The sequence below is a fragment of the Desmodus rotundus genome, chromosome 3 (genome assembly GCF_022682495.2).
Source record: "Desmodus rotundus isolate HL8 chromosome 3, HLdesRot8A.1, whole genome shotgun sequence".
Lineage (NCBI taxonomy): Eukaryota > Metazoa > Chordata > Mammalia > Chiroptera > Phyllostomidae > Desmodus > Desmodus rotundus.
In genome coordinates, this window is record NC_071389.1 from 201,676,002 (window position 1) to 201,703,951 (window position 27,950).

General features: G+C 66.0%; 1 protein-coding gene across 13 annotated transcripts; it reads right to left on the minus strand.

Moving 5' to 3' along the window:
- PLXNB2 (plexin B2) lies at positions 1 to 27,407 on the minus strand. Of its 13 annotated transcripts, none has more exons than XM_053919832.2 (39): positions 27,262 to 27,337; positions 16,873 to 16,925; positions 16,432 to 16,483; positions 12,006 to 13,101; positions 11,570 to 11,752; positions 11,343 to 11,471; positions 10,618 to 10,718; positions 10,391 to 10,517; positions 9,859 to 10,012; positions 9,010 to 9,124; positions 8,815 to 8,923; positions 8,634 to 8,735; positions 8,112 to 8,201; positions 7,765 to 7,852; positions 7,514 to 7,674; positions 7,276 to 7,424; positions 7,064 to 7,172; positions 6,782 to 6,918; positions 6,449 to 6,619; positions 6,024 to 6,153; positions 5,686 to 5,913; positions 5,374 to 5,550; positions 5,100 to 5,239; positions 4,865 to 4,965; positions 4,540 to 4,769; positions 4,280 to 4,461; positions 3,951 to 4,017; positions 3,675 to 3,821; positions 3,217 to 3,373; positions 2,991 to 3,091; positions 2,806 to 2,890; positions 2,534 to 2,688; positions 2,298 to 2,458; positions 2,074 to 2,221; positions 1,576 to 1,640; positions 1,391 to 1,466; positions 1,008 to 1,082; positions 788 to 930; positions 1 to 579 (listed from the first exon to the last, which is right to left on the minus strand). In XM_053919832.2, exons 4-38 carry the CDS (start codon positions 13,086 to 13,088, stop codon positions 826 to 828), a joined length of 5,538 nt encoding a protein of 1,845 aa, XP_053775807.1. In that variant the 5' UTR covers positions 13,089 to 13,101; positions 16,432 to 16,483; positions 16,873 to 16,925; positions 27,262 to 27,337; the 3' UTR covers positions 1 to 579; positions 788 to 825. The 13 variants fall into 13 exon arrangements, with proteins under 13 accessions (XP_053775807.1, XP_053775809.1, XP_053775808.1 ...); XM_053919834.1 differs by lacking the exon at positions 27,262 to 27,337 and adding an exon at positions 25,449 to 25,646; XM_053919833.2 differs by lacking the exon at positions 27,262 to 27,337 and adding an exon at positions 20,162 to 20,184.
- Between the last annotated feature and the right edge of the window lie 543 nt (positions 27,408 to 27,950).

Sequence of the window (27,950 nt, forward strand, 5' to 3'; positions counted from 1 at the left end):
CAGAATGAAAAACACAGCTGTATTTGATTTACAATGAACACGATTTACAAAAAGGGTGGGGGAGACCTAGCTGAGCCGCCGGCCCCCCAGACAGGGCAGAGCCTCCAGGACAGCCTGTCTGACAGGCTGAGGCCAGGCCCTCCAGTCTGCTGGGTCCCCTCTGGCCGCCTGGGCCTCGACGTCTGACATCCAGCTTGACCTTGGAGGTGAGGCCCGCAGCACAGTCTGCCCAGGGCAGGGTCGCCCCGCAGGGCGGGCCAGGTGAGGTCAGGAAGGCACCGTACCGCTTTTCTCCTCCCCTCCGGTGGGGGGGGCGGGGGGGGGGCGGGCAGTCTGGGATTGAGGGCCTGGGGGCTGCAGGCACTCAGCCCCCCCCCCCAAAGAGGCTAAACCCACACGTCTGAGGCGGCTGCTGGTGCTCGGGAAGTGGGGCTGAGGCCCGACAGGAGGCTGAGGCAGCGACGCAGGTGGCGCCGGGGGCTAAAGGCACATTTGCGAGTAGCTCAGGGGACTCCACGCAGAGACAGCGCCCGTGCTGGTTCTTCAGGAGGAGCTGGTGCTGGAGGGCGCCGGGCACTGCTGCTCAGGGGAGAGAGACGCCCTGTGGCTGCCGACACTGAGGCGGGGTCCCCTCCGCGCCCACACCCCCACTCTCACATGCCCCGGGGGGCTCCTCCCCTGCCAGCGTCTGGTTCCACCACCAGGGGGTACCCGACACCACCCGGGAGCCCACCACCCAGGTCTGGTTCCCCAGGGCCACTCGGTGCCAGCGTCGGGCATCACGCACCTGTGCCCCGACAGAGACCGTGTGGCGGAGCCTGGAGGTCAGAGGTCTGTGACCTTGTTCTCGAGCGCAGCAGCGATCTGCTGCAGGCGGAAGGCCAGCTGCATCTTCTGGGCAGCAGGGTCCTCCTCCAGGGCGTTGATGACCTGAGGGTGGCTCGTGTCAGGCTCCGGGAGGGAGGGGCTGCCCGGCATGGCCACCCTGGGAGGACGGCACCGCCTACCTCGTCATAGTACTTCTGTGTGTACTGGTAGAGCTGGTGCAGGGCCACGAGGGTGTTCAGGGAGTCCGTGTGTGCCTGTGGAAGGGGCAGTGTGACCCAGGGCAAGGGAGGGCAGGAAGCTGCCCCCAGTAGAGCAAGCACTGGGCCACGACAGGTGGCACCGGCAGACAGAGGGCCACAGCCCCACAGCACTCAGATGCACAGGGCAGCCGCGAACCGATGCAGCGCCCCATCCACGCCGCTGCGTGGCAGATACGGCTGGCTTGGAGCTGACCTCTCCACAGACATCGGCCCAACTGGCTTCACCCCCTGCCCGTCTCCTGGGGGCACGACACCCCTCACCCTGCAGTGCCGTCTGCTGCCCAAGGGAGGGCCCCCCTTACCCGGGAAATCTCGGCCAAGTGTGTGTTCATGTCCTGGTCGCTGACTTGCACCATCTGCCGGATCCCCTTGTAGTAGCTGTGGGAAAGGGCGGGTGCAATGGGTCCCAGAGTCAGGACCCAAAGCTGCCCAACAGGGTGCACCTCCCAGGGCCCCACCGGGAGGGGGTGGGGGTGGGGTCACTCACTCCTCCACCATCTTCTTGTAGGTGGAGATCTCCTTGGCATAGAGCAGCTTGTTGCTGGGTGAGTCCTGTGGGGTCAGAGCCAAGTCACGCCCAGGCCAGGGTGGGCTGGCAGGTGTCCCTGCCCTCGAACCCTGATGGAGCAGGGCTCCGCCTCTCAGGAATAGCAGGGCAGGACCCCACCCAGATAGACGTGACCTGTGTCCCATGCTGACATCAGTTTTCCTTTTGTAGTAAAACTCAATTTCTCTGAGGGTGTAAGGGAAGGGTCCCCACGGAGGGAGAAAGGGACAGGGGTCCCTGGCCGCCAGAGGCCATCCCCGGGCTCTGTCCCCCTCACCCCGTTTACCCTGCACCTGCCTTCTGAGCTCCGGCTCCGAATGCGCAAATCCACACCCCAGACAAAACTCCCGGCACATGCCAGCACGGCCCCTGCTCTCCCGTGGGCTCCGCCCCCTGCGGGCCCTCCTGCCCCCGCCAGGCCGCCGCGGGGCCACTCACGCGGCTCAGCTTGTGCTCCGTGCGCGTGCAGGCGTCCATGAAGGTCTGTGCGATGACGGACAGCGAGGCGTCCACCACCTCGTGGACGTGCACGTCAAAGATGAAGTGGGGGTTCTTGAGGATGTTCACCCAGAACCGGAGTGGTAAACTGAGGCAGAGGGACAGCGGGTGAGGGGCCACTGGGACCACGGGGCGGGCGGGCGGCAGGGCAGAGGGACCCCCACCTGTTGGTCTTCCAGATGTGGATGGTGTCCTCGTCCTTGATGTCATGCTTCTCCGCCTGCTCATCCAGGAAGTCGAAGAAGTACTTGACGGCGGGCGGCACGGCCAGGCCGGGGGCCAGCACGCTGTGGAAGAAGTTGTCCACGAACTGCTGCAGTGTGCCCTGCGGGGGGAGGGGGCTCAGCGCTCTGCCCGTTGCCCGCCGCTGCCGCCCGTCCATCCGCCGCCCCCTGCCCACCTTGACCGAGAGCAGGCGGGTCAGGTAGATCTCCGTGATGGCCTTGGTGCGCTCCTTCTCCTTCATGCTGCCGCGCTTGGACTTGCCCTCCTCCACCTCGTCCGCTGGCCGCACCAGGTGCCACACGCGGTTCTCGTCCTCCAGGAGAGCGTGGCCTGTGGGAGGGTGCGCTGAGGGTCGGCACCGGAGCATCAGTCCCCAGATGGCACCTTGAGGTGGACACTAGTCCACGCTGAGGGGCCAGACACAACAGGCAAGAGGAAGGGACTCACGCTCCCCGGGCAGGTCCTGCTGGCTGTCCTCAGGCTGCTGGGAGACCCCCGCCTTGGACAGGATGAGTGTGGCTCCGTCCCGGACCTGGGGAACACGGCCAGGCTGTGAGGCCCGGCCTCGCCCCGCAGCCCGCAGCCCGCAGCCCACAGCCCGCAGGGAACTGGCCCGGGGCCACTGCACTCACGTTGTAGTGCATGAGAGTGTTGATTCGCCTCCACCGGCCCTCCCGCTGGGACGTCAGGTCCAGGTCAGACAGGATCTGGGCGGTGGACCCAGGGCGCCACTCTGCAGGGCGACACGGCCGAGCTCCTGGGACCCGGCCACAGAGCGCCTGGCAGGGCTCCCCCTGCTGCCCCCCACTCCGCCCACCCGACCAGCATGAGGAGTGGGCACACGGGGCCCGTGCTCACCAAGAACCACACTGTCCGCCTTGGGCCAGCGAGAGCAAGGCTGCGTGCGGTACACCTGGTCAATGATCTTCTCCTTGACCTGGGAGATGGTGTCGCAGTTGAGGACCTTGACAGGGATGGCGTCCACCCCTTCATCCTGGACGATCACGTTCACCGTCTGCAGGGGGACGTGGGATGAAGGACCAGCAGGCCGGCCTGGAGCTCCCCACACACACCCTGGCCAGCCCAGTCTCGCCTCGCCTCGCCTCGCCTCGCCTCCCCTGCGGCCCTGCCTTAGCGGGTCGGGACGGAGGCGCAGAGGGCACGCCCTCGCAGCGCACAGCAGGTGCCAGCAGACACCCTCGGTGAGCCCGGCCCCACCCACGCGGGCAGCAGGTCGGGGCCACTGTGCTTAGGGCCTCCCGCCAGCGCTGGCCTGGAGCCTGGCCCACAGCACTGAGCCAGGCAGCGGGGCTCACCAGGGGTGCGTACTCCACGTCGTCCCCCAGCAGCCCTGTGTCGTTGAGGGTGTACTTGGCCTTTTTCTGCACAGCGTCCACAGGGCCCTTCTCGACCTGGTGCTTGATGGCCTTGAAGAGCTTGTACAGAGGCTCACCAGCGCTGTCCTGGAGCAACATGGGCTGCTCAGCCTCCAGTGGGGGGCTGACCATGCCCCCCAGAAGTGCTTCCTGGCCGCTGGCTTTGGGTAATACCTCCCCCACAGCCCCACCCGCCGCCAGCCAGGTAGAGCCCACCTTGAGGTACTGGTACAGGCAAATAGACATCCAATTGGACAGCATCCTCTCCACCACTGTCTCAGACCTGGAGGTGCAGACAGGCCCGGCACTGAGGGGCCCCGCAGTGCCCCTTGAGCTCCCACACCAGCCTCCCCGGCCGGGCCCCCGACAGGATGCCCACGTCCAGCTGCCAGTGAGCAAGTGCCCAGCCCCCTTGTGTCAGGCATGTTGCCGCGTCCCACAGGGGGCTGAAGATGCTGAGGGGGAGCAGTCAGTGACCAGAGGGGACCCTGGCCGCCCCTGCCAGCACGCCAGGCGCTCTGCCTCCGCACCCTGCCCCCACACACCTGCGCAGCATCAGCTTGGGGTTCTTGGCCACCACGTACTGCTCCATGAGCTCCAGGAAGAGCGTGCGCATGATGTCGGTGTAGTACTCCAGCTTCCCATGCAGAGCCACCGTCAGCAGAGACGCAAAGTAGACCTTGGCGCGGGCTGAGAACTCCCGCTGGTTCTCCAGGGTGTGGATGAACTGTGGGGGTGGCCGGTCACACCTGCGGGTCCCAGCCCGCCCACCCTCCTGCCCTGGCCACCCACCCCGCCCACTCACATTGATGAGGAAGGACTTGCTGTTGAGCAGGTTGGAAAACTGATAGAGGGCCTGCTCCACCACGGGCCGCCGGGACTCGGGGATGTCCAGCTTGCCCGTGATCATCACGTCCTTGTCGCCGTCCTTGGAGGGCAGGAAGAAGACGCGGTCGGTGTACGTCTTGTAGTCCAGCACGGGGATGCCCGCCTCGTGCACGTCGCTCGTCTGGTCCTCCATCTCAATCATCAGGTCTGCGGGGACAGCGCCACTGACGCCTCGCCCTCTGCTGCCGCTTCCCAGGCCCCGGTCCGGGCACCCCCCCGCCCCGTGTGCCCCGCGGCCGCACCCGTGAACTCCTTTTTGCAGCGGTCACGCACGCTCTCCTCCAGGCCCTCTAGCTGGGACTTGATCTTCTCGTACTCGCGCTCTGCCTGCTGGCTCTTCCTCCTATGCACAGGGAGGCTCCTGACACCCAGCCGGCACCCCACCCCCCAGAGCTGGGCCGGGGGTGTGACCAGAGGGCAGAGTAGGGGCGTGGCCGAGACTGTGGGGGCGGGGCCGAGACTGCGGGACTGGCTTACCAGTAGCAGTAGACAAACAGGGCGATGAGGACACCCATGGGCAGTATGACCAGCGGCAGGATGACACCGAGAGACACTTCACTCGCACGGCTGTCATACTCCACGCGACCCAGCACCCACTCCCGGGAGCCAAACTTCACCTGCGTGGAGAGGAGAGGTCAGCACGGGGTGGCTGAGGCGAGTGAGCCCAGCGCCACAAGGCACAGCCTGGCGCTCCCCCCCCAGCCTGCCCTCAGGCCCGGTCGGGGTGCACACGGTCGGGGCGCACACGTACGATGAACTCGGGCAGGTTGTGTGTGGTGTCTCGCTTCTGCCGCCGTTTGGGAGGCGGCTGCACTTCCGGCGGCTCGCAGTACAGGTCGGTCTCCGTCAGCGTCTTCATGATGCAGCGCTCGGCGCCCACGAAGGCCTCGGCCTCGTGCAGAGTCATGGCCTTGTTCAGGTTGGTGCCCTGTGGGGGCGGGGTGGGGTCACGGCGACCAGGAAGGACTCAGGTCCACCTGGACCAGCTCAGTCCAGACCCTGAGTGGCCTCCCCACCTGCGGCCGCTCAGGACCCGGACCCCGGGACTGCAGCCGGCCCTCACCTGGGCGTGGATGAGTTTGTTGACCTGCTTCTTGACGCCCCCCGTGAAGTTCTTGAAGGTGGGATCGGCCACATACTCAAAGGCCCCAGCCTCGGTCCTAAGCAGGACGCGGTGCCCATCCATCTGAATGAGCACCGTGAGGTTGTAGGCCTCGGGCTCCTCGGGGACGGCCGGGGACAGGAACACAACCCTGGAGTCATTGCAGAACTTGTAGTCCGTGCCCACCACCTGCGGGTCGAGGTCAGGCCGTCAGGCCACTGGCACAGGCCCCTTCCCTCCCCCGCCCGTCCCCTGCGACCAGCGCTGGCGCTGAGCCCGCCGCCCGCAGCAGCACTGACCATGGTGGGTTCCAGGGGCCTGGCCTCCCGCTGGTGCCGCCAGGACTGCAGGGGCTCGACGAGGACCACCATGGAGAACTTCTGGATCAGGCTGAAGCCCTGCCCTGTCACGTTGATGCTGCGGCCGCCGCTGGGGTGGGTGGGGTGGGGGTGCCTGCGTGAGCTCGAGGCCCCACACCCTGCCCCGCCCCCACGCAGGCCACATGGTGGGCTTGGGAGGGTGGGGTTGGAGTCCCCGACCCAACTCTTCCGGCTTTGGGTGCACACGCAGGTCTCCGTGAGCGTGCACCTGCCCTAGGGTGGGGCGTGCTCAGAGCACACGTGACGGGCCTGCCTGCCAGGTTTGCTAACAGGGAGCTGACCTGAGAGAGCAGTGGGGGTTCCCAGAGGCTTCCAAGGGGGCGAGGGCAGGGTGTGGGGCACACCTGACGAAGCTGCGCAGGGGCTCAAAGGCCCACAGCACTGGGTTCTCGCGGTAGGCAAAGGTGATTCCGGCGCTGGGCACCTCGGAGCCCCCGTAGTAGATCTTCAGGGGCAGCTCCCCCAGAGTCGCCTGGGGGCCGGTGACGCACTGGAGCTGCGCCCCAAACCGCGTCCTAGAGGTGCCAGGTGCCGGTCGGTCAGTGTCACCCCCACCGTGGGACCAACCCCAGCCCCAGACTAAGTCAGGGCCGGTGGGCCGGGATGGTGGCCCTGCCCCCCTCTCTCCCAGGGACCAGGGCAGACCAGAGCTGCACTGGCCTGCAGGTGACACCCACACGTTACAAGGGACGTTACTGATGGTCACCCGCACGTCTTCCTCAGAGCCTGTGTCCAGGTGGGTGCCATTGATGGTCAGCGTGGTGCCGCCCGCCTGAGGCCCCTGCTTGGGCTCCACGCTGAGGGGCCGAGGCTCCTAGGGGAGAGGTGGGGGCACCGGTGTCAGTGCTGGGGCGGCAGCCCCACCGCTGACCTTGACAGTCGTCAGAAGGCGGCAAGGGCACAGCTGCCCACATCCGTCCCTGCAAGACCCGCCCGGTCCTCGGGTGCCAAGTACTCGCCTGGTAGGTGAACTGGACGTGGGGTGGTGAGTGGCCAAGCTTCCCGTTGATGTCCACCTCAACGCCCCCTGTGAGGGGCACCCCTGCAGCCTCAACGGCACACACGATCCTGGAGGGCAGCGGGGGGGGGGGGGCTCTCAGAGCCTGCTCCTGGCCCCCAGGGTGGGCACTGACCCGACCAATGGAGCCCAGGCCACAAGCTGTCCACTCACCGGGTGGACACAGAGTACCGTTCTGGATCAAAGGCACAGTTCCGGCCAGCCACAGTGACCCTCTTGACGTCATCCGCTCTGACCCCCAGATTCGACCCGAGGATGGTGACACGGATGCCACCGCCCAGGGGGCCTGTCTCCGGCTGGATCTGAAATCGACAGAGCCCGGCTGACCCAACAGCTGGGCCGGGCCGGGCCGGGGCCCTCCCCTCCCCACTGGGCAGGCCCCCGGGCCCACCCTGGCGATGACAGGCGGCGGGCACTCGGAGGTGGCGCTGCTGCACAGGGCCTCGTACACACATCCGCTCCGCCCGCCGCACCACACGCACTTGTAGGCGGGGTCGGCGGCCAGGCACAGGCTGCAGTCGCTGCGGCCGAAGGAGCAGTTGTAGAGAGTCACTGTGGAAGGGGAAGCCGAGGGTCAGCAGGGCCGCCCCCTCCCTGCCCAGCCTCCACACGCCGCCCAGTTCTGCCGCCCTCCCTGCCCACCTTGGAGCTTGCTGTCGATGTTCTTCTTGTCGTCGTCGCACTTGACGTACAGGTGCAGGGGCAGCGTTTCATTCCCATCATGAGAGAGCTGGGGGGACACGCAGGGACACACTGCACTCTGCTGCCACCGGGTGCCGGAGGGCGACCATGTGGTCCCCTCCTAGCCGAGGGGCAGCGGGGGAGGGGTTAGAGCCTCGGAGACACCAGGGATCATTCTGCTTCCACAAGACGGGGACACGGACATCTGCCAGCCACCCCTGCTTCCTCTTCCCCGGAGGTCACTGAGCTGCCCTCAGGGCCCGCCCTAGGGGCCCAGCAGCCTGCTCTGCCCACCCTGGGAGCCGTACCTTCGGGGTCCGAAAGAAGAAGGTTCCTTTCTCCCGCGTGCTCACCGGCACCTCAAACTTGAGCAAGTCACTGCCCACAAGCAGGGAGCCCTACAAGGCCAGGCAGTGAGGACACCCGGAACAGGCCAGCCCTTCCCGCCCCACCGCCCACTCCTGATGCCCTGTCCATGCCCCACAGCCCCTGGGCCAGCTTAGGCACTCCCACCCCATGGACCACTTTGCCACTCCTGGACACAGCCCACCACAGTCCAGGACTGAGCAACGTGGTGCTCGCTCGCTAAGTGGCACTCACTGCCCAGCCCCTCAACCACCTGGCCCGCCTCCTCTCTGCGAGTTCTCAAGGCTTGTCAGAGAGCCCCCACGAGGCCCCGGACCTCTCCGCCTCCTTCTGCCCCCAGCACTGTGTTCGATGAGCAAGGACTTCAGGGGCTGAGCCCTGTGCCGGGGCCGGGGGGTGGGGGTGGGAGGAAGGCCCGAGAGCTCTGGGCACCGGCTTGTGGGGGGGCGCTGAGGAAGCCCCACCTGCACTGTGTCCAGGTTCTTGCCCTGGAAGGCCACCTCCGTCTCGTGGTTCATGGGGATGACCAGTGGGCTGGGGTCCAAGAACTGGGGGCAGCTGTCCTCCTGCAGAGTGAGGCCAGTCAGGTGCCAGTGGGCCTTGGCCGAGAGGCCACACTCCCCCTCGGCGCCCGTCACCTCTCACCATGTGAGCACGCACGATGCCATCCTCAGGGTTGCTTGAGGCCTCCTGACACTGGTGGGAGCGCAGGTCCCACTGGCAGGTCCAGCGGCTACTGGCACAGGAGATGCACCTGGGGGCGAGGGCGGCAGGGAGTGTGGGGACTGAGGCAGGGGCAGGGGCAGGGGAAGCCGGGGGCTGGGGGGGGGGGACACTCACGGCAGGTTCTCCGCCAGGCTCATGGCCTCGCGGCAGTCGTAGAAGGGGTACTGGTGGGAGGTGAGGAAGACGCCGCTGTGCTGGAAGAGGAGCTGGATGTCCACAGCCACGTGGTCTGCAGGTGGCAGACGGGGAAGGTGTCAGGCAGGAGCCACAGAGCATCTCGGGCGTGGTGGCAGTGGGGGGAGGGCCTGGAGCTGGGCCTCTGCCAGCCTGACTCCTCGTCCGGTCACAGCGCCCAACAGGCCACCACACAGAGTTTGAGCCAGACAGTGCAGGGCCCTGGTGTGGGAGGGGCCCACTGACGTGCACCCGGCCCCACAGGCCTGCCACCTGCCCTCAGATGGTGGCTCAGGTGTTGGTCCCCAGGGCTCTGCGTCTTCAGACTCTCTGTCCCCGCAGGGTTCCTCGGTGTCTGGGGCAGAGCGCCTGCCAGGTGCCTGCACGTCACTGCATGGCTCCCGCCTGCCCCAGCAGACTCCCATCACCTGCCCGGAAGGCTCAGGGGACAAAGGCTTGGCACCTGCCCTGGCCCACTTTCACAGCCTGGCCACCGGGGGAGGGGGGTGTGGGGGGTGGGGTGGGCCGGGGACAACAGGACAGCACTGAGGAGATTTGACAGAAGCCCATGGAAGGGCTCAGGAGGCCCGAGGGAGGGGTGGGGTGAGGGCACACAGGCCCAGCAGCTCTGGGCACCCAGAACCCCGACCGCCCGTGGGCCTCTGCCCCTCCCTCCACCTCACCCTGCGTGCCTGGGGACCGGGTCACAGGAGGGGTTAGTGGGTGGGGCAAGCGACCCCCCCAGGTAGAGGAAGGAGGAAGCGCCTATTGTGGAGGACAGGGCCTCACCCTGGCCGGGGGGCGTGCTGGGAACGGTGCTCGTTGAGTTGCAGGTGACGACGTCGCCCTTCACGAGGGCAGGGTGAGGAGGAGAGTCACCGAAGCGGCAGAGCAGCTTGTCCTCCTCCCCAAGGGCCGGGAGAGGACTGACTGTCAGCTGTACCTGGGGGAGGCCATGCAGCTCATGCCACACAGTCCGGACCCCTCTGCCCAGCCTTAGGGGGTGGGGAGACCAGGGCTGGGCCGTCAGTGAGGAGAACCCCCCAACCAGAGGACCAGTCCTGACGAGTTCTCCAGCAGAGCCCTGCTCGTGTATGGGCTGACACCCGGAGGGGACACCAGACCTGACCCCATCACCCCCACCTTCCCAGGACAGGGCACAGGGTGCCCTGGACACACAGGAGCTGGGGCCTCCCCGGCCTCAGGCTCAGCACCTGGAGCCCAGGCCAGGAGCGAGGTGCTGTGGGGGTCTCCCGCCCGTCCTAAGAGCTGGGGCCACAGCCCTACTCTTCCCTACGCCCCGCCACTGCCGGCCACGCACCTCCCCCTGGGCCCACCGGCTCATGTTCTGTGGGCGGGCCCCAGTGACGGTCACGCAGGACTCCCCGCGGCTCCACAGCCAGTGTCCACTCTCGTTAGCCCGCGAGCACTCGGCCCTCCTGGTGCACCTGCAGGGGCAGGGGAAGCCTCAGCCCGGGCACCTGTCCACCACGGGGTGGGCCACCCCGCGTTCCCAGGGTGGGCCGAGACCCCAGCCCAGGCGCTCACTGGCCCTCCACGATGCACCAGCCGCAGTAGGGGTCCTGGGAGCCGAGGCACTGCGTGCAGTTTTCGTAGCTCAGACACTCCTGCACGGGAAGCCGGAACGCCTGGGGACAGCAGGGCAGTGAGCAGGACCGCGGCCACCGGGACACCCTCGGGCCCCAGATTTTCCCTGGGGCCACTGGCTTGACCCCACCTGCATCTTTGAGCCTTTATTAAAAGCCAACGAGGGCTGCAGGCAGCGCCTGTGTGCTAGGCTCCGTGTGGCCCTGGCCCAGTGACAGCCTCTACCCAGGAACAATGGTGCTGGGTCCCAGGAAGCCACGGTGTCCAGGGTCCCGCCACCCGCCAGCCCAGGCCCTCTGACCCCACTCCCTGGGAGGGGCCTTTGGGTGCCGTAGTCCTCCTGAGGCTGGCCTGAAGGGCTCCTACAGCAGCCCCCTGATAGGCTGTCCCCACTGGTCAAGCTCACAGGGCTGCGAGGGGCCCGCTGCCCTGCCCACCTTTGGGGATGCCCACTCAGAGGACCAACCCATCGCTCCCACCAGGGTGGGTCTGAGGAGGGACCAGGGACACAGCTCAGACAGTGGAGGTTCTAGAAACAGGGATGGAGACGCTGCCAGGACCCCAAGGAGAGGAGGGTCGGCCCCTCCTGGTCTTTGTCTGCACCCCTCTAGGCTGACCACAGTGGCCCGGCCACCAGGCCACTCCTCCAGGGCCCCGAGGCCCACCTTGTCCTGGGTCATGGCGTACAGACTGGCCTGGTCTGCGGACAGCACCAGGTCCTGCTTGATCCTCTTGTTGATCTCCACGGGGATGGAGCCGTACTCCACGAAGCTGCCATCTGGGGCCAGGTACACCTGTGGCGCGAGGGCCACGGCGCGAGGGCGGCAGCGTGAGGGTGGCGTTCACAAGAAGGCAGCCCCTCCAGCCCCCCCACCCCCGCTCCAGGCCTCACTTTGAGGACTTGGCCATCCGAGGTGCCCAGGAAGGCAATGGTGTGGCCATCCTCAGTGGTCACCGTCACGGCCGTCAGGTTCAGGCCTCTGCGCTGCAGCACGGCAGTGGCCGTGAGGCCCTCTCGGCTGCCCAGCGGGTAGGGCAGGTGCTCCGAGCCACACAGGAAGCTCTGGCTGGCGTCCTGCGGACCGTGGCGTAAAGAGTGGGCACAGACACCCCCACCTGCCAAGGCCTCTCCCCACCAGGGCTCCCAGCACTCTCTGGCCCCACACACGTCCCAAGAAAAGGGCCCGGCAGGCGCCGACCTGACGACAGAGACACCGCCCACCTGCGCCCCTCACTCGGCCCTCACGCGCCGGCAAGGGCTGGGACGCGCCAGCAGGCAGCAGCAACGCGCAGGCCCGCGCGCACAGGGGACAGCTGAGGCCACGTACCGCACCGTGGCCGCCACACTGGATGTCGCCGTGGAAGGGCTTGTAGAAGGCGTCGTGGCCGGCCTTCGAGGGGCCCGTGTAGCAGGCGTTGCGGTTGGCCTGCATCTTGGCATTGACCTCGGCCAGAGGGAAGAGGCAGAGGCCCGCACGAGGCCCCCCGCCTTTCTGCTCGTCTCTGGTGAAGACGGCGTAGAGCACCCTGCCGGCGCCCGACGTGGCCACAGAGGCCGCCAGGCAGGTGCTGAAGGCGGCGGCCGGGCCGTCCCCGTCCCCGGGGTCGAGGCACTGCAGGTCCATCTCCAGGTAGGAGTAGTAGGAGGAGTCGTCCTTGCACATGCGTGCCACCAGCGTGCGGTTCTGCGGCGGGTGCTTGTCGTGCTGGTTGAAGACGAAGAAGACGTAGAGGCCGTCCTCGAAGGCGGCCACGAACTGCTGGGTGTTGCTGGACATGTACCCAGCTTTGTAGGTGGCCTGGTCACTGTAGGCCTCGAACGCCTCCCGGCCCCCAGCCCGGTCCAGCAGGCGGGTGCTCACGATGACGCCGTTGTCATACGGCCCGTTGCCTTTGCCCACGAACAGCAGGCGCTCGCGGCCAGGCTGGGGGGCACTCACCAGCCCCACCGTGGCCACGCTCTCGTCGTTGCTGGCCACGAAGGACCTCTCGCCGCTGCCGTCCTCGTAGAAGAGGCGCTCGGAGATGTTGCCGAGGGAGCGCAGGGCACAGATGCCCTTGAAGAGGCTGCCACACTCGATGAGGCGCTTCCCCGGCGGGTCCAGCAGCAGCAGCTGGTTGGTATTGTCGGTCAGCACGGCCTCGTGGCACTGGCTGTGCTCGATGGGCGGGGTGCACTTTTTGTTGTCCAGGGCTGGGCCTGTGGCCGCCTGCTGCTCCAGCTGCAGGTCAGCACTCAGCTGGTAGAGCGCATTCACGGCCCCCAGGTACACCATGCCCGACGCCTCATCCACGGCCAGGTGGTTCAGGTCGGTCTCGCTGCGGAAGAAGTCCTGCTTCCGGGGGGGCTGTAGTCCCGCGCTCGAGCCCGCAAGGCCCAGGAGGGTCAGGGCCCAGAGCTGCAGTGCCATCACCCCCGGCACCCTGTGGGAAGAGGGGAGGGTCAGGGCGGCCCAGACTGGCAGGACCCCCATCACGGGTCACCCCAGATGCCCCCCCTTCCGGACCCCACCTGCATGACCAGAATGCAGGCCGGGGAGGCGCAAGGCTGCCCAGTGCACCCTGAGTGCCCAGTCCCTTCCCTACCTCCCACGTGTGGCCAGACACACCCCTCTCATCCCCAAGGAGACCATCCCCCAGCCCTTCACAAGAAGCCCACCTGGGAGTCTACCCTGTGACTGGGGCCTGGCCCCTGCAGCTGCATGCTGCAGGCGCAGCCGTGGCCACCCCGGAGGACTGTGCCCTGGCCTCCACCTCCAAGGCAACCGAGCAGCTACTCCAGAAGTCTCCCAGGCACATCCCCACGCCCCATGACCCCTAAGAGCTCCAGGTGGTCTGAGGGGTACCATCCCCAAAACATAAGCCCTATCAGAGGGCCAGGCTGACCAACAGCCATGGACATGCAAACAGAGAGACCACACACCTGACCTACACCTGACTCTCGGCACACGGTGCCACCTGGCAGGAAGCACAGAGCAAACCAAAGCTGCAGCCTAAAGGGAGCTTAGGCTCATGCTTTTTCAACATGCCCACCAGAGCCACTCGGCCACGGCCCAGCCCTGCCCCCCACCCCCTTCCCCCCAATGACACAGCCAGGGTCTGCTGGGAACAGCTGAATCCAGGAAGTCTGAGACCAAAGACCCCAAAGACCCCGCAGTCTGTGGTGGGTGCACCACCTGCAGGGCAGGCAAGCCCTGTCTGTGTGCAGGTGTCTGCCTGAGCACCATCCCCCTACAGGTCCCCAGGTCCCCACACTTGTCCGTGTGTGAGGGATGAACTGCTGAGGCCCAGGCTGGGCAGAGGCCCCCGGATTGGAGGATGGATCCCAGGCCCCACAAGGGGTCCCAGAGCATCTAAGGGTCTCTCTTCCCAACTCAGGCAGGGCCACCCTGCCCCTGGCCTCTTCCACCTGGGGTCAGTCCTGTATGCCCTCATCCTCAGGACCCCATCTGTCCTGGCCAGAACCCCCGCACCAGCGCCGCCTGCTGCCCCCACAGGCTACCCTCTCCTTGCGTGAGAAAGAGCCCAGGGATGCCAGGCCTGACACCTAGGGCCACCCCGCATACGCCATGAGGTCGATGGAGGGTAAGGAGGGGCTAGCACGGCCCAGCCTGCACCTCCAGGGTATCTAGTGCACCCCTTGTGGCCACCTCAGACAGCACGCCCTGGGCTCACTCCTTCCATCCAGAAACAATCGCTCTTCTACTGCCCTTTGACAGTGCCGCCCCCCTGCCTGCATCCATCCATCGCCTCCAAGGAAGCAGATAGGAGCGCTCTGCGGCCGGGAAGTTTCCCTGGGGCACTGGCTTTGAGCGAAGCTGTGGTTACCGGAACGCACCCTGCGACTCTCACAGCCAGCCAATTTGCTTCTTCCCTTGGGCCACTAGGAAGCCCCCTCAGCTGGGCAGCTCCCGCCTCTGCACGGAGCCCCACCCTGCCCCAGGGAGTTCAGTGCCTGCCCCATCACTGGGAGAGGAGCCTGGGAGAGGAGACGCACCCTAGCTAGCAGGAGGGTGGCCCAGGAGGGGACACGCCAGGGACCTGGGAAGGAGCCCCTGACTGCCTGCAGGCAGAGGCTGGGCAGGTAGAGGTGAAGGGGGCCCAAAGGAAGGCAATCAGAGGAGCCCAGGTAGGGAGGAGACGGTGGCTTTGCTCAGAGTCAGGACGATGTCACAAGCCCCACAGGGCTGTAAAGCAAGATGGTCAGTCCTTCGGGGGGGACCCTCTCTGAGCTTGGCTGCCTGTCCAGGAGAGAGGATGGCGCAGTTGGGGAGATTCCCCAGACTGGAGCTAGGAAGCCTGTGACTCAGACTCTGCCCAGAACCAGGCGACCGGGAGTGGCCCTGGGCTCGGGGGCACCAGCTGGCAGTCACTCCATGGGCCCTCCCAGGAAGGAAAGGGCCTGCCTCCCACACGTGCTTGCCTGGGTCCAAAGTCCACTCTGGCAAGGTGGTGCCGCCAGGCCCCTCGGCCTTTAGACTAGGCTGGCCCTCCCCGCCGGGCCCCACTCACCCGAGTGCCCCAGTCACAGCGGCGACCCTGCCCGCTTGGCTGCTGGCTGCGGTTCTGGCCAAGGGAGCCGGGAATGAATGGAATGTTCTCCCGGCCTGGGAGGGAGCTCAGGCGGTAGGGGCGGGGCAGGGGGTGGGGCGGAGCCAGACCAGCCATAAGCCAGGCCACCCTGAGCAGTCTGGATGGTCCCAAATGGACCCAGGTCCCTCTGCTGGTCTGAAGCGCCCACCAGAATGTGAACCCAGAGCCAACCAAGTGGGGGAACATAGGGACACCCACCTTCTGGAAAAGTTCTCGGCTCCGACCTGGGACCACCCCCAGCCTTGCTAGCCCACACCACCGCAGTCCCAATGCCTGAAGAGAACGCTGAGGGCTTTCTCTGGTTAACAGTCCACCCGACGGGCCCAGCCTGCTCCTCTGCCCCGAGGCCCCAGTGTGTACCTCCTGTGTGGCCAAGGAGCTGACCCAGAGGCCAAGCTGCTGCCCAGCCCCTCCCCTCCACCCCCCACCCCCCAGGCAGCAGGCTGGGGCAAAGCCAGGCTCCCTGCCCCACCGACCCTTTGGGCTTCAGGCAGCGGGGCAGAGGGTGTTGTCTCCAACCCCCCTGCTGGGTGAGCCCAGGCCACTCAGGCTGGCAGGAGGGACTTGCACTGGGGTCCCTCTCCAGAGGCAGCAGCTCTCCACTTCCTGAACAAACAAAGCTTCAGGTGACCTGCCTGGCCAGGCCCAGGAGCAAAGGGTGACCTGCCAGCTAAGCTTCCTGCCTCTGGAGTTCCTGGAACGGGCACTTCCTGTTTTGAAGGTGGCAGGACCCCTGCTTACCCGGCAGCGGGGATTTCCTCAGGGGCGTCAGAGGGCCTTCCTGGCTGAAGTCCGGAGGTGCACTTCCAAGAAGTCACACCGACTCCAGCCCGCTGCTGGCCCAGAAAGCGTCTGGACAGGCGCCCCTTCCCACCAAGTCCAAATTCCCGGCCCTGCTGTTCCAGAACCCAGTACTCCAGCACCCAATCACCTCCCAGTCTCCCTGCAGAACCCTCCACCCAAGCGAAACCTAGCTCAGGGAACTGGGGGCCTGGCAGCGGCCCCCATGGGCATGGCCCTTGGGTTGGAGCAGGCATGCCCACACGGGTCCTGGCAGGACCAGTGCCCCAACACCACACAGCCAGGGAAAGGCACCTTCAGCCGCCCTGCGAGGCTATAGCTCCCACTGCCTTCCCCAAGTGGGGCCCAGACCCCACTCACCACGCTCCAGCGGTCCAGCTCAGGCTCTGCTCCCCTCTGGCATCAAAATCCTCTAGGAAGCAAAGGAGAGACAGCGGTCTCACCACAAGCCTGGCCTGCTTCCACCTGTCTCCTCTGCTCCATGTCGGGGATGGGGAGCAGCCAGAGGACCCCACTGGCCTCTGCCATCCTACAGCAGGAGACCCCCAACCTCCTCTGCCTACTCCATGCCCCTAGACCAGCACCCCACTGGGGTGCATATACCCCAACTCCAGAAGGCAAGCCTGACACTCCCTTCTCTCCTCTGCTCAAAAAAGGCAGAAAAAGGGGAAGGAACCACTTGCTATTATTACAAGTCTATTGTCACTTTCCGCCTTTTAAAAGGTACATATATCACTCAAATTAAAATAAAATGGCTTTTTTAAAAAAGTGCACACCCATGACCCCTGCAACTCTACTTACTAGCTGTGTGATCTTGGGCAAATTATTTAACTTCTCTGTGCCTCATTCCCCATCTGTGAAATGGAGACATCCACAGTGAGCTCCCCCAGGGGTTTGTAAGGACTAAATGATTCATTCAGGAAAAGCCTCAGGAGAGCTTGTTACACTGTAGCACTGGGCAATGCTTGCTATTGTATCCTCTCCTGGATAAACACCCAAGTATACCCACAGGGAAGACCCGTCCAAGGATACTTCTCAGCATGGTTTATTACACTGAAAGTCTGGCAACCACCCAGCATCCGAGCGAGTGAGGACCCGGAAAAACCATAGACCCGACGCGGGTGGGTAGTCCATGTTGACCGCCCCCCACCCTGCAACAGCACCCAGGATGGCTGTAGCCCAGGATTCTAGGCATGTCCACAGGTGTCTATGTGGGTACACAGGGGGTTAATTGCTGAGCTGTTCTAGAAGCTCCCTTCCTCCAAACAGAAAATAGTGGTGAAGCCCAGGGGCAGGGAGGAGGGGCTAAGACAGCAAAGTATCTTCATTTGCCGCTTTTTGAAAATTTTTATAATCTATTCATGCATACTTGACTAAGTAAAAAGAGAAGTGCATAATCATGATTGTGCCCCCATCCCCTCCAGCTCTACTCTACCTCCCAGGCCCAGTTCCCCCTTGCCTGTCGCAGACCCCCACGTCCAGCCTCAGCCCCTAACCCCAGTGTGGTGCCACCTCCTCCACCAGGCCCAGCCCCTACCGGCCTACACAGCACGCTCCCCAACATGGCCACCCTCCACCCACACCCTGGGGAGCAGGACCAGACCTAGGGCGGGTCCAGGGGGGCCAGAGGGGACAAGGAGGGCAGCAACAGCAGCACTTCCCTGTGGCAGGACATCTCTTCGGTTTCCTCAGCCCCTGGCTGAGCAGGAAAGGGTTAACCTGGACAGAGGGACCCAGGAGAGACCCCCAGAGTGGAGTGGAGGCTGAGAGGTGTCCTACTCAAGGCAGCCTTTGTGAAAGGAGCAGAGGCCACTCCGCAGGCAATCAGGGGCCAAACCGCAGGGTGTCAGGACAGGAAGCTGGGGCCTGCCTGGCCTGGGGCTGCGGAGACAGCAGGTGGAGGCCTGGCTCGCTAGGTCTGGCCCACAGCGCACCAAAGGCACAGGGCGTGCACACACGGCACTTTAAAGGGGCGGTTAGGTCGGCCTCCCAGTTCCCCTGGGCCCGCTCTTCCCTCAGCCTCCTCCAGCCCCTGAACTTGTCCCCAGTCCTCCACTGGCCTAGACCCTGGTGGTGTGTCTGCAGCAGGCAAGGCCAAGGGAGGCTGGTCTCTTCCAAAGGACATCTTCCTGAGCCCGCACACGCCCACCTCCCCCCACCAGGGACCGGGCCAGGCTGGGCCCACTGCTCAGCCCTCCAACCCTGAGCTCCTCCAGTCCACACTTCCCACAGAAGGGACCTGGACCCTTCTCCCTCCTCAGCCCTAAATCCTGGGGCTGTCCTAACTCAGGGTGCCTGGCTCTCAGCCACCCAGCTCCGGCCCCCAGCTCTCCCACCTTCTCCCTCCTCCACCAGGAGCCAGCCTTTGTCTCCAGCTCTCAGAAGGGTCACCCCCCTCCCCCAGCCCTGGCTGCACGCAGGGGCCTCAGAGTAGCCAGGCTACTGGGTTCAAACCCCAGCTGTCCTTTTCTACCGGAGTTCACGGACTCTCTACAAGGCTACACTCTGCTCCGCCTCCCTGCGTGCAACCGGGGTTGGTAACAGCACGGCCTCGGTGAGCTGCCCCGCGGCGTAAGGGCCCCGTGTGTGGCGGTGCCTGCAGTGGAGGAGGTGTGGGTGTTGACATGTCACTGCCTTTGCTGTGCCCCCGGGAGACTCCCACACAAGCCCCAGAGCCCTGAGACTCTCACCCTGTGGGCCCTGCAGACTGTCACTTGTCCTTCAGGGTCTCTGGTCCTCATGGACCAGCCCTCCCTGAGCACGGTCTAAACTCCAGATCCAGCCCTCGTGAGTCTGAGCCCCACGAACCGGTAGGAGTGACACGCAGAAGAGGGAGCCAAGAGCCCCCTGCAGCTGGTCCCCAAACTTCACCCACACAGTGGCGTCTCGGCCCCCAGCCAGGGCACAGGAGGGGGGCCTTTCCACAGCCCTGAACCCGGGGGGAGCAGTAGGAGCCCCGAGCCCGTGGGTTACGCTGTGGCCCCCTCCTCAGGTCCCATCTTTCTCTAACCAGCAGCGGCCAGGCCCTTGGTGCAGGGGTTCTGCCCCCACCCCAACAGGTGAGGCTACACGGAGGTGCCTAGCGGAAGGAGGGCAGGGTCCTCACTCCAGACCAGGGTCCAGGGCTGGAGGCTGTCCTCCACCCCCATCCCCAGGTCTCCCTGCACCAGGAGGAGGCCTCTGGGGTGCAGGCTACAGCTGGGGGCTCTTCCAACACCACTTTGTTCAAGCAAACACAGATGGAGCAATTTCTGACCATTAAAATCAAAACAATGGGAGTGGCCGGCCCAGGGAAGGAGGGCTCCAGCAGGGGCAGCCGGAGACCACAGCGTGGACTCAGGACCCGCAGACAGGCAAAGGCTGGGCCAGGTAGGGGCAGGCGCAGGTAAGGGTAGATGCAGCACCCCCCACTCTGCGGTGCGTTGGGGGCGTGCCTAGCTCTGTGGCGGTCATTAAAGACCTGCGAGTGTGGGAGGGGCCAGGGAGCGAAGAATGACAGCGAGGGTAGAGCCCGGTCCTCACCGGGCTGGCCCGGGGCCACCTGGCCTCGGCGGCAGGGCCCACAGCGAAGCGGGAGCCGCCCCTCCCCCACCGAGCAGCTGGCAGCTTGGGGACTGGGCCTCCGTTCCCGCGACGAAAATGCAAATCTGCAATTAGCCGGGAGCGCAAAACAAATCAGAGGAGACAAAACAGCCCAGAGCCAGCACCTCGGGCCTCGGCTGTTTTCCAAACCAGCGCCGGACTGAGGGGCGGGGTGCGGAGGGGGGTTATCCGAGCCGGTGCGGTCGTGGCCGGGGTCTCAGTTCAGCGCCGGGAGCCTCCCCCACCAGGGAGGCCGGTCTTGCGCGTCCCTTCCCTACAGGCCGGGCAGCAGAACCACTCCCGGCGCCGGCGCCACCAGACTCCCCGGGGAGCGACCCGGGGCCGCGGTGGCTCTCCGGGCGCCGCCCCCACCCGGCCGCACACTCGGAGGGGGGCACGTGGCCACCGCGCGAGCCTCACCTGCGACCCGGGACGCGCCGGACCTCCACTAAGACTGACGGCGCGGTGGCCACGTGGGCGCAGGGCACCGGCCCCGCACCGCGCTCACCTGGAGTCTGGCAACGCCGAGCGCCCGACAGCCATTACCTGCCGTAGGCCTTTCGGCTCCGCCCCAGGCCCCAGGGTCAGCCCCGGGGCTCGGCCCTCCGCTGCTGGCCAATCACGCACGACTTTGGCCCCACCGCCGCCTGCGGGACCCACAACCCAGGGCTGCGTGCGCGACCCGACTCACCCCAAGGAAGGCCAAGGTCTCCCTGAACCACCACCTAGGAGCCGGGTGGGGCTGGGCGGGGCTCCAGGGACACTGACGTCTAGCCTGTGCCTCGCGCCAGTGCCACCAGAGCCTCCCACAGGACCCCTCCCAGGTGTAGGGTGTCACCGCCCCCTCCCACCAGCCCTGGCTTCTGGGGCCGGTTGCTCCCTCCACCCCAGCCTGGGCTGGGGAGGGCTGGTCAGCTTCCCCTGCAGTCCAGGCTCTGGGTCCCAGCATGAAGTCGCCCCAGGCGGGTGGCGGTGAGAAGGTCCCAGGCCCAAGGCCGGAGGCCAAGAGGAATGTGCCCAGAGACCCCAGCTCCTCCGGCCCCACCCCTGCCAGGCCTGAGGTCCCCCCAACAAGGACATTTGCATAGAGATCGGGCCCTCAGGTGTCTCCAGAGGGCACCTGCTGGGCCTCCTCCTCTCTGTGACTACTGCTGCCACGGGACTGTGACCACGCAGACTGGGACCTGCACTGCTAGCCACTGGGCCGCCCTCCTGTCCCCATCACTCGCTGCCTACGTTCGTGGCAAGGTGGCTTAGAAAAGCCTGGAACAAGGTTTCAGTACATTGATCTGTCACTCAAGAATAACCCCGTGGGCCCCGCCCACCACCGCAGACCTTCCTCCTCAGGACCAAGTGGGTTCTGCAGGCTCTGACGTCGCCCCCCAACCATGCTGGAGGCCCAGCTCTCTCCTAACCGCCCCTGCCACCATCATGTCCCGCCCGGACACAGTGTGGGCCCCCTCCTTGGTGCCCCCACTCCAGCCCCACCCCATGTCCCTCCTCTGTGTGGCCCTTCCCCAGGACTTCCCCATGAGCACGAGGAACACCAAACTGGGGCCTGGTGACCCATCCCAGCCGCTCAGCCCAAAGCTTCCTCAGAACTTCCTGCGTGCCACCCAAGGCGCTGTGCCCTGGACAGGGAAAGGAGTGCCGCCCTCTGGTGTCCAGGAGCCCCTGTGGGGCCCGGCACATGGTGGCAGCAGCTCAAACCCGAGCTGCACAAGGAAAGGATGAAAGGGACGGGGCTGGCCCTGAGGCAGGTGTGCACATGACCTCGAGATAACCTCCCGGGTAGTCCTGTTTGATAGGGACAGGAAGAGGGAGTGAGAGGTTAGAAGGGGCCAGGTCTGGGCTGGGGCCCGGGCAGGCACTGCAGGGCATCCACAGCAGGAACCAAGGTCCCCTCGGGCCACCACTGGGGAAGAGGCAGTCCAGACAGCTGCCCAGCCACAGAAGGGGCGAGGCACCTGTGTGCCCAGCTGAGTGCCCTACCCCCACACGCCAGCTGGGAATGAGTCTGGGGGCAGTCCTGTGGGCATTTGAGGGTCAACAACAGGCATAGACCAAGGGGGTCTGCCTCCCTGCCTGCTGACCCCACCCCACGTCTGAGAGGCCCACACTGGTCCACTCCTTTGCAGGCTCACCTCCCAGCTGGCTGGATGTTGCTTGCCAGGCAGCCTGAGGCTCCAGTGGCTGCAGCTGGCCCAGAACCAGCCCCCACCCAAAGCCCCCTTCCTAGGCCTTGTGCAGGAGGCGGGGGTGGGCGTGAGGGGCTGACGGTTAAGGGCGCAAGCAAGTGAGGAGCAAACGAGGCCTATAATCTCCCCGTCAGGCTGTCAGCGCCTCGGGCGGTCACCCCGGCCCCGCCTCCTCCATCACAGCCGAACCCCACAATTAGCCTGGGGCACTGTGCCAGACTGGCATGCCAGCCCCCACTCACGTCCTCGTGACCACACATGTACAGGCACACAGGTCTGTGATGGCAATGGGGGCCCTGCCCACACCCCGAGACTGTCCCCAGGGCAGAGAGCCAAGGGAAGCACCTCAGACCCAGGCACCTGGGCTGCGGGAGGCTGTGGGTGGGAGGGGTTTGTGCAGCCCCCGCACTGGGTCAGCCCAGGTGCCCAGGGGCCCCACCTGTCAGAACTGTGCTGGGAGCTGGCTGGAGGGAGGAACCATGTGTGGGAAAGGTGGGGACAGAGGGAGAAGCGCAGAGGACAGTGCCAGTCTCCTGTTGGGAGGAGGCTGGGGACCTGGTCAGGTGCATGGTGCTTGGGGTGCTGGGCAAGGTCTGGAGGCCTGGCTGGTGGGACAGTGGTCAGGGACCCACACCTTGGGAGGGCAGAGACTAGGATTTCCCAGTGAGGAAACACCCCAGCTCAAAGGGAGGTGGGCCCACTGTGGGTTGTGATGAGGGAAGAGAGCCCTGGATTACGTGGGAGGAGGTAGGCACCCCGCCTTCCCATGGTGCACCCAGGAAGGAGCCCCAGCTCCCGGGAGTCAGGCCCTCCCCTTTCCCCATTCAGTGGGTCACTCAGCTGAGCAAGGAGCTGCCACACACAGGGGTGTGGCCAGAGGCCACCCCCAGGAAGTACCTGCTGGGCCTGGGAGACAGACCTGCCTGGGTCTTCCCCAATTCCTGCTCCTGGGCCACCCATCCCCAATCCTGACATCCTCTCCAGGGTCCTGAGGTGCCTGAGGGCAGCCCCCTAAATCAGGCCAGATGCCAAGATGGGGTTGGAAGGCCATGTCCCCTAGGTCCCCTGGCCAGGCTGGGGAGCCCCTGTGGGGAGCAGGGGGGGGCAAGCTGGGGCCCCTCCCCCCACAGGCCCCCCTCCCCCGCCACCAGCCCCCTGGCTGGATTGAACACTGTTCTCCCCTCCTGAGCTCCCCTTCTCCCCTTCCCTCCCAGCCTCACCTCTAAGTGTCCTGGGTCCCGATTCTGAAAACACCCTGGGGTGGGGTGGGGAACTGGAACCCAAAAGGGCTGGAGCCTCATGCCCACCTCCCCGAGCTGGGCCTGCACTGCCCAGGTCACCCCATCCCGTGGCCTCTGCCCCACCACTGACACAGGCCCCTGGCACCCCAAGACAGGGTCAAGATCCCTGGACTCTCAGGGCTGTTCCCAGGCCCCACCCAGCACCGCTTCCCCAGCACTCAAAGACCCAGGTGAGCACAGCCCCAGCCCCAGGTGGGCACCAAGCCAGTCACCCCTGCCCACGGTCACCCACATGGCCAGAGTGCTCCTGCTGTGGCCTCTGGAACAGCCTCAGCCATGGGCAGCCCAGCAGGGTGCCTGGAGGAGGTGCCCCCAGCAAGGCCCCAGCCCTGAGGCCAGAGTGGAAGGCCAGCCGGCCAGCAGCATGCCCGCCCGGACTGCTGTTGACACAGGTGCCTCCCGCAAGGCTGACATCAAACCCTTTTCCCCTTTCTTACTCTTCCTGAGGAGGGGCCCAGCCGGGGCAGAGATCTGACTCGCCCCCGTTCCTCTCGGCCCAGAGTTCCCATGGGAACTGCTGGGGGGACTGGGGGTGGCACCCCGGAGTCCAGCCTCCACACCCAGAAGTGAAAGGTCCAGGGCAGGGCTGATGGCAGGGCTGGGGTCAGAACCCAGACTACTCCCCAAAGGCCCCCCTGCCCCCACCCCTGTCTCCAAGGCCCTTGCCCCACCTGGGCCAGGACCCATCTGGCACCCAGATGGGGAACTGCCAGCTTTCAGAAGCCACACAATCTCAGGGGAGGAGAGGGCGTAGGCGCCAAGCTGGGCCCTGACCCCCTGACCCCAGCCCAGCCCAGCCCACTGGGCTCCAGGCACTGAGGTGGGCAGAGGCCATGGTGGGGGGTTGGGAGAGGGCAGTGGTCAGTGGGCCATCTCTGTGTGGAAAGGGTGGCTGAGAGGGTGACAGGGAGGGTAGACAGAAATCCCAGCTCCAGGTCAAGGCCAGCCTGTAGGGTAACAACTGGGCCCGGGCAGACTTGCAGGTGTCCTCTGAGCTGCCTGGCCATCAAGCCTGGCCAAGGCCATGGGGCTGGTGAAGAGCAGAGTAACGCCAGCCACATTCGGGTGGGCCCTGGGGCAGGACCGCAGAGGCCACCAGCCCAGCCCTTCAGGTGCAGCAGAGACCTGGTGAAGTGTGGGACGGAGGGGAGCCCAGGATGTGGCCGGGTTCTTGCCTCAACATGGGGGGAGGGGCGGGGGGGGGGGGAAGAAGCAGGAGTCTGTCTCGGGATGTGAAACCTCCAAGGGGAAGAACTGGAGAGAAAAGGGAAGAAGAGGTGCCACCCTCGCCTCCCCCCAAAGCCAAAGACAAGCCACTGGTCCCACCTTCCGCTGCCCTGGGTTTGAGACCAAAGACAATTAGTTGGAGGCCCCACCCCAAATACAAACAGTCATTAGCCTCAGGGAGAGGGACTCTGCCCAGCCCCCACCCCCCAAAAGTGACTCAACCTGCTCGCCCTGAACCTGCCTCCACCTCACAGAGGCAGTTGAGGCTGGGAGACGCTCTGGCTTTGATGGGCCAAGCCTGGAGGACAGCTCCCCTCTCCCCCTGTCCCCCACAAAGGGCCCCCCAGCTTTCCTGGCGCTAGTCCAAGGCGGCTCAACAGGGAAGACAGGCTCATTCCCAGCCCGGGAGGCCAGGGGCCTGGTGCTGCAGAGAGAAGGACTGAGGCAGGACACAAATAAGAACTTCCTGCCCGCAGGAAGACAGCCCTGCTGGTACAGGGCCTGGCCCCTCGGCCTCCCCTCATCAGGGCACCCCCTGCCACACCCACATCCCTGGGGACCACTGGCTGGGGCCCCAGGATCGGGCACGTGGTAGCGAACAGGACCCCAAGATGCCTCCAGAATGGCCTAGGTCCTAGGACGGCTGCTGGGAGAGGGGGCCTGTGCCATACGGACCCTCGCCAGGCTGCCAGCCCACCCCAGTGCCTTCCAATCCCATCTCTTCTGCTCCACTGGCTGGGCTGGGGCCAGGCCCCTGGGCTTCCTGCACTCGGCCCAGCTGCTGGCTCCGACTCTTCCAAGGGGTCCCTACAGGGCTACTGGGACCCAGGGAGCCCAGCCGGCAGAGACTCAGAATGGTCTCGGTACCCTCGGCTGTGGGACTGGCTGAGAGGCCCCACAGTGGGACTGTACAAGGGGCGAGAGCTGGGCGGTCAGAGCAGCTTGGAGGGAGGCTGTGCATGTTAGCTGCCAGTCAGCGGGTCAGTCAGGGGCAGGTAGGTGGCCTGAGCTTCAGTGCCCATGGGAGACCCCAGTGCCCCACCCCAAGCAGCCTCAGTCACACCCCTACCTGCTCCCTGTCATCTCTGGGAAGCACAGGGTGTGAGTAACCGACCACAGGTGTGGCCCTGAGCCCAGCTCAAGGCCATGGTTCCGGGGCCTCTGCGGATGGAGGGGTCCTCCCGCTGGCCCCTTGGATAGGACCCAGGGCTCCTTCTGTCCCCCAGTCTCCCCCAGGCTGGCTCCACAGGCCCACTGGGGCCAACCTTGGGCTTTCTCCAACTGGAGGGTGACGCATCCCCTCCCCTCCCACCCCGCCCCGCCTCTGACCGGTCTGAGCAGCCTCTGAAGGGCCTGGGGGGAAGGGGGGAGCTGCCCAGACTCGCTGCCTCTTCCTCCTGAGGCTCTCACCCCATGGCCCCGGAAGTGGGTCCCTCTCTCCCAGGCTGCAGCCTCCCCCCTTGGGTGGCTGGACACGGCTGGATAATCCAAAATAATTCCTTCTTGGCAGTCGGCCGGTGGGGGAGGGTGACTCGAATTCCAAACCCTGTTTTTCTCAGTAACTTCCCTCCCCTTCTGGGGCGAGGAACCCCTGGTCAGACCTCAGGCGCCCCCCCATCCTAAGACTGGGCCCCCAATAACTACGGTGGGAGGAGGTGGGAGGCTCAAACTGTCTGAGCCCACCTGCTTGCGCTCAGTCTTCTCTGGGAATCCCTCGAAGCTGTCACTCCACAAAAATACCCAGCAGGCCGGCCGGGCCTGTGCCGACCTACCCTCCTGGGACGTCCCGCCCTCGGTCCAACTCTCAGACCTCCTAAAGGCTCCTCCTCCAAACTGGGGTAACCTCTGGGCACGGGGGCAGTCCGAGACCCCCCCCACCTCTGGGAGTGCAGGAGAGGGGACCTACCTCCCCAGAGAGACCCACAAGCCCCAGAACATTCCACCAGCTTTCAGGCCCAGCCTCGCCCCCAGTCCTGAGCCCCACCAGGAGCCATGGTGGGCCCAGAGGGACCCCTTCACTCCTTTTCCAAGTTGCTAGGAAGAGGGGGCTCTGGCAGGAAACTCTGGGGCTCCTGAGTCAAGGGATCCCCCAAACCGGCCGTGCAACCAGAGCACAGAGGGGTGGGAAGGGCCTACCCAAGAGAGCTTCCTTCCAGAGGCATATAGAGGTGCACGGCCCAAGCACTGGGCTGCCCAGTTCTTCCTGGGTCGCAGGGCGTCCACCCACGCACCACACCAACAACACACAACAGGAACTGTCCAACCAGGCCCTGGGAAGACGCAGGCCCAGGGCCGGGGCGCCCCTAGTCCCAACCGGGAGCCCTGCACCACTTTCCAGCCTGGACAGGCCCGGCCCAAGCCCTCATCACAGGGAGTCCCAGGGAGCATGGGGACTGCCCGGCCTGCCGACAGGTCCAGCCCCTAGGAAAAGCCGGGCTTGGCCACCCTGAAACCGCGGCTGGGTGGATGGGTGCGTGAGTTCTGGCACAACAGGGGCGATCTCTGCCCTGGGCAAGGATCTCGGATCTCGGCGGCGGGAGAGAGGGGGGCATGGGCGGGGAGGAAGACTGGGGAATCAGAGCGGGAGCAAGACGCTCTGGAGAGACACAGGCGGCGGGAGGGGTCCCGGGGGACCCTAGGCTGAGCCAGACCCGCTCCCCCCGGTACCGCATCCCTCGCCCTGGAAGACCGTGGGTCGGGAGCGGCCCGTCCCAGCCCTATGGGCACATGGAAGGGGCCAAGGCCCGAGTTACCCTCGGCGGAGTAGCAGCTGCCCGGCGTCCCAGCTCCCCGAGCCCAGCAGGCCGGGCGGAGCAGCGCTAATGGCGAAGCCCCCAGACCAGCGCGTCCGCCCCGCGGGCCCTGAACCGGGATCTCGGTACCTGCACGTCCTCCGCCAAGGCTCGATGGCGCCCGGGCCGCGATCGGCGCTGCGCTCCGGCCCGCGCGGCTGCCATGGAGACGGGCCTTTGTGTGGCCGAGGAGGGGCCGGAGCGCGCGGGAGCAGCGGCCCCGCCCCCAACGGTGGCGGGCGGGGCGAGGGCGGGGGAAGGAGGGGTGGGCTGGTTGCTCCCCGTGCGCCCCTCGCGTCGCAGACCCCAGTGCGGCGTCGCAGCACCAGGCAGGTTCGGGCCGGTTCGGGCCCAGGTTTGCGTCAGGCAGCGAGCGCCCGTCGGCCGACCCACACGCCGGGTGCCCCCCGGGTCACAGGGGAGCCCCGGCCTCGGCGCTGTGGGAGCGAGCCGGGCCAGAGCGGGGACCCGGTGCCCTCGCGGTTCTCTCCGAGTACCCCAACCCTCCGCCTAGGAGTAGGCCAGCCACACCCCTGCCTTTTCCCGGATGGAGGCTACCAGGCCTTAACCGTTCTCGGGGGCCTCAGCACCCCACACTCCTAGGGAGGCAGCGCCTGGGAGTCTCCTGACAGACGAACCTGCTGCTCCCAGCTGCCCCCCCCCCGCATTGGTCCCCGGGGACGGCCCGGGACCCACCGGCGGGTCTTTCAGTGCCGGGAGGAAGGTGGTGAGCCCCAGGGCTGTCAGCTCTGTACTTGATTTGGCCCTGCTTCTGGCCT

Excerpts from the sequence above, each read along its gene's own strand:
- PLXNB2 (XM_053919830.1), bottom strand. Across the intron at positions 10,013-10,390 it reads GCCGGTGGGCCCAGGGGGAG|GTACAGCTGACAGTCAGTCC; the intron begins GTGCGTGGCCGG and ends GGCCTCCCCCAG. Across the intron at positions 6,919-7,063 it reads ACGTCCAGTTCACCTACCAG|GAGCCTCGGCCCCTCAGCGT; the intron begins GCGAGTACTTGG and ends CCTCTCCCCTAG.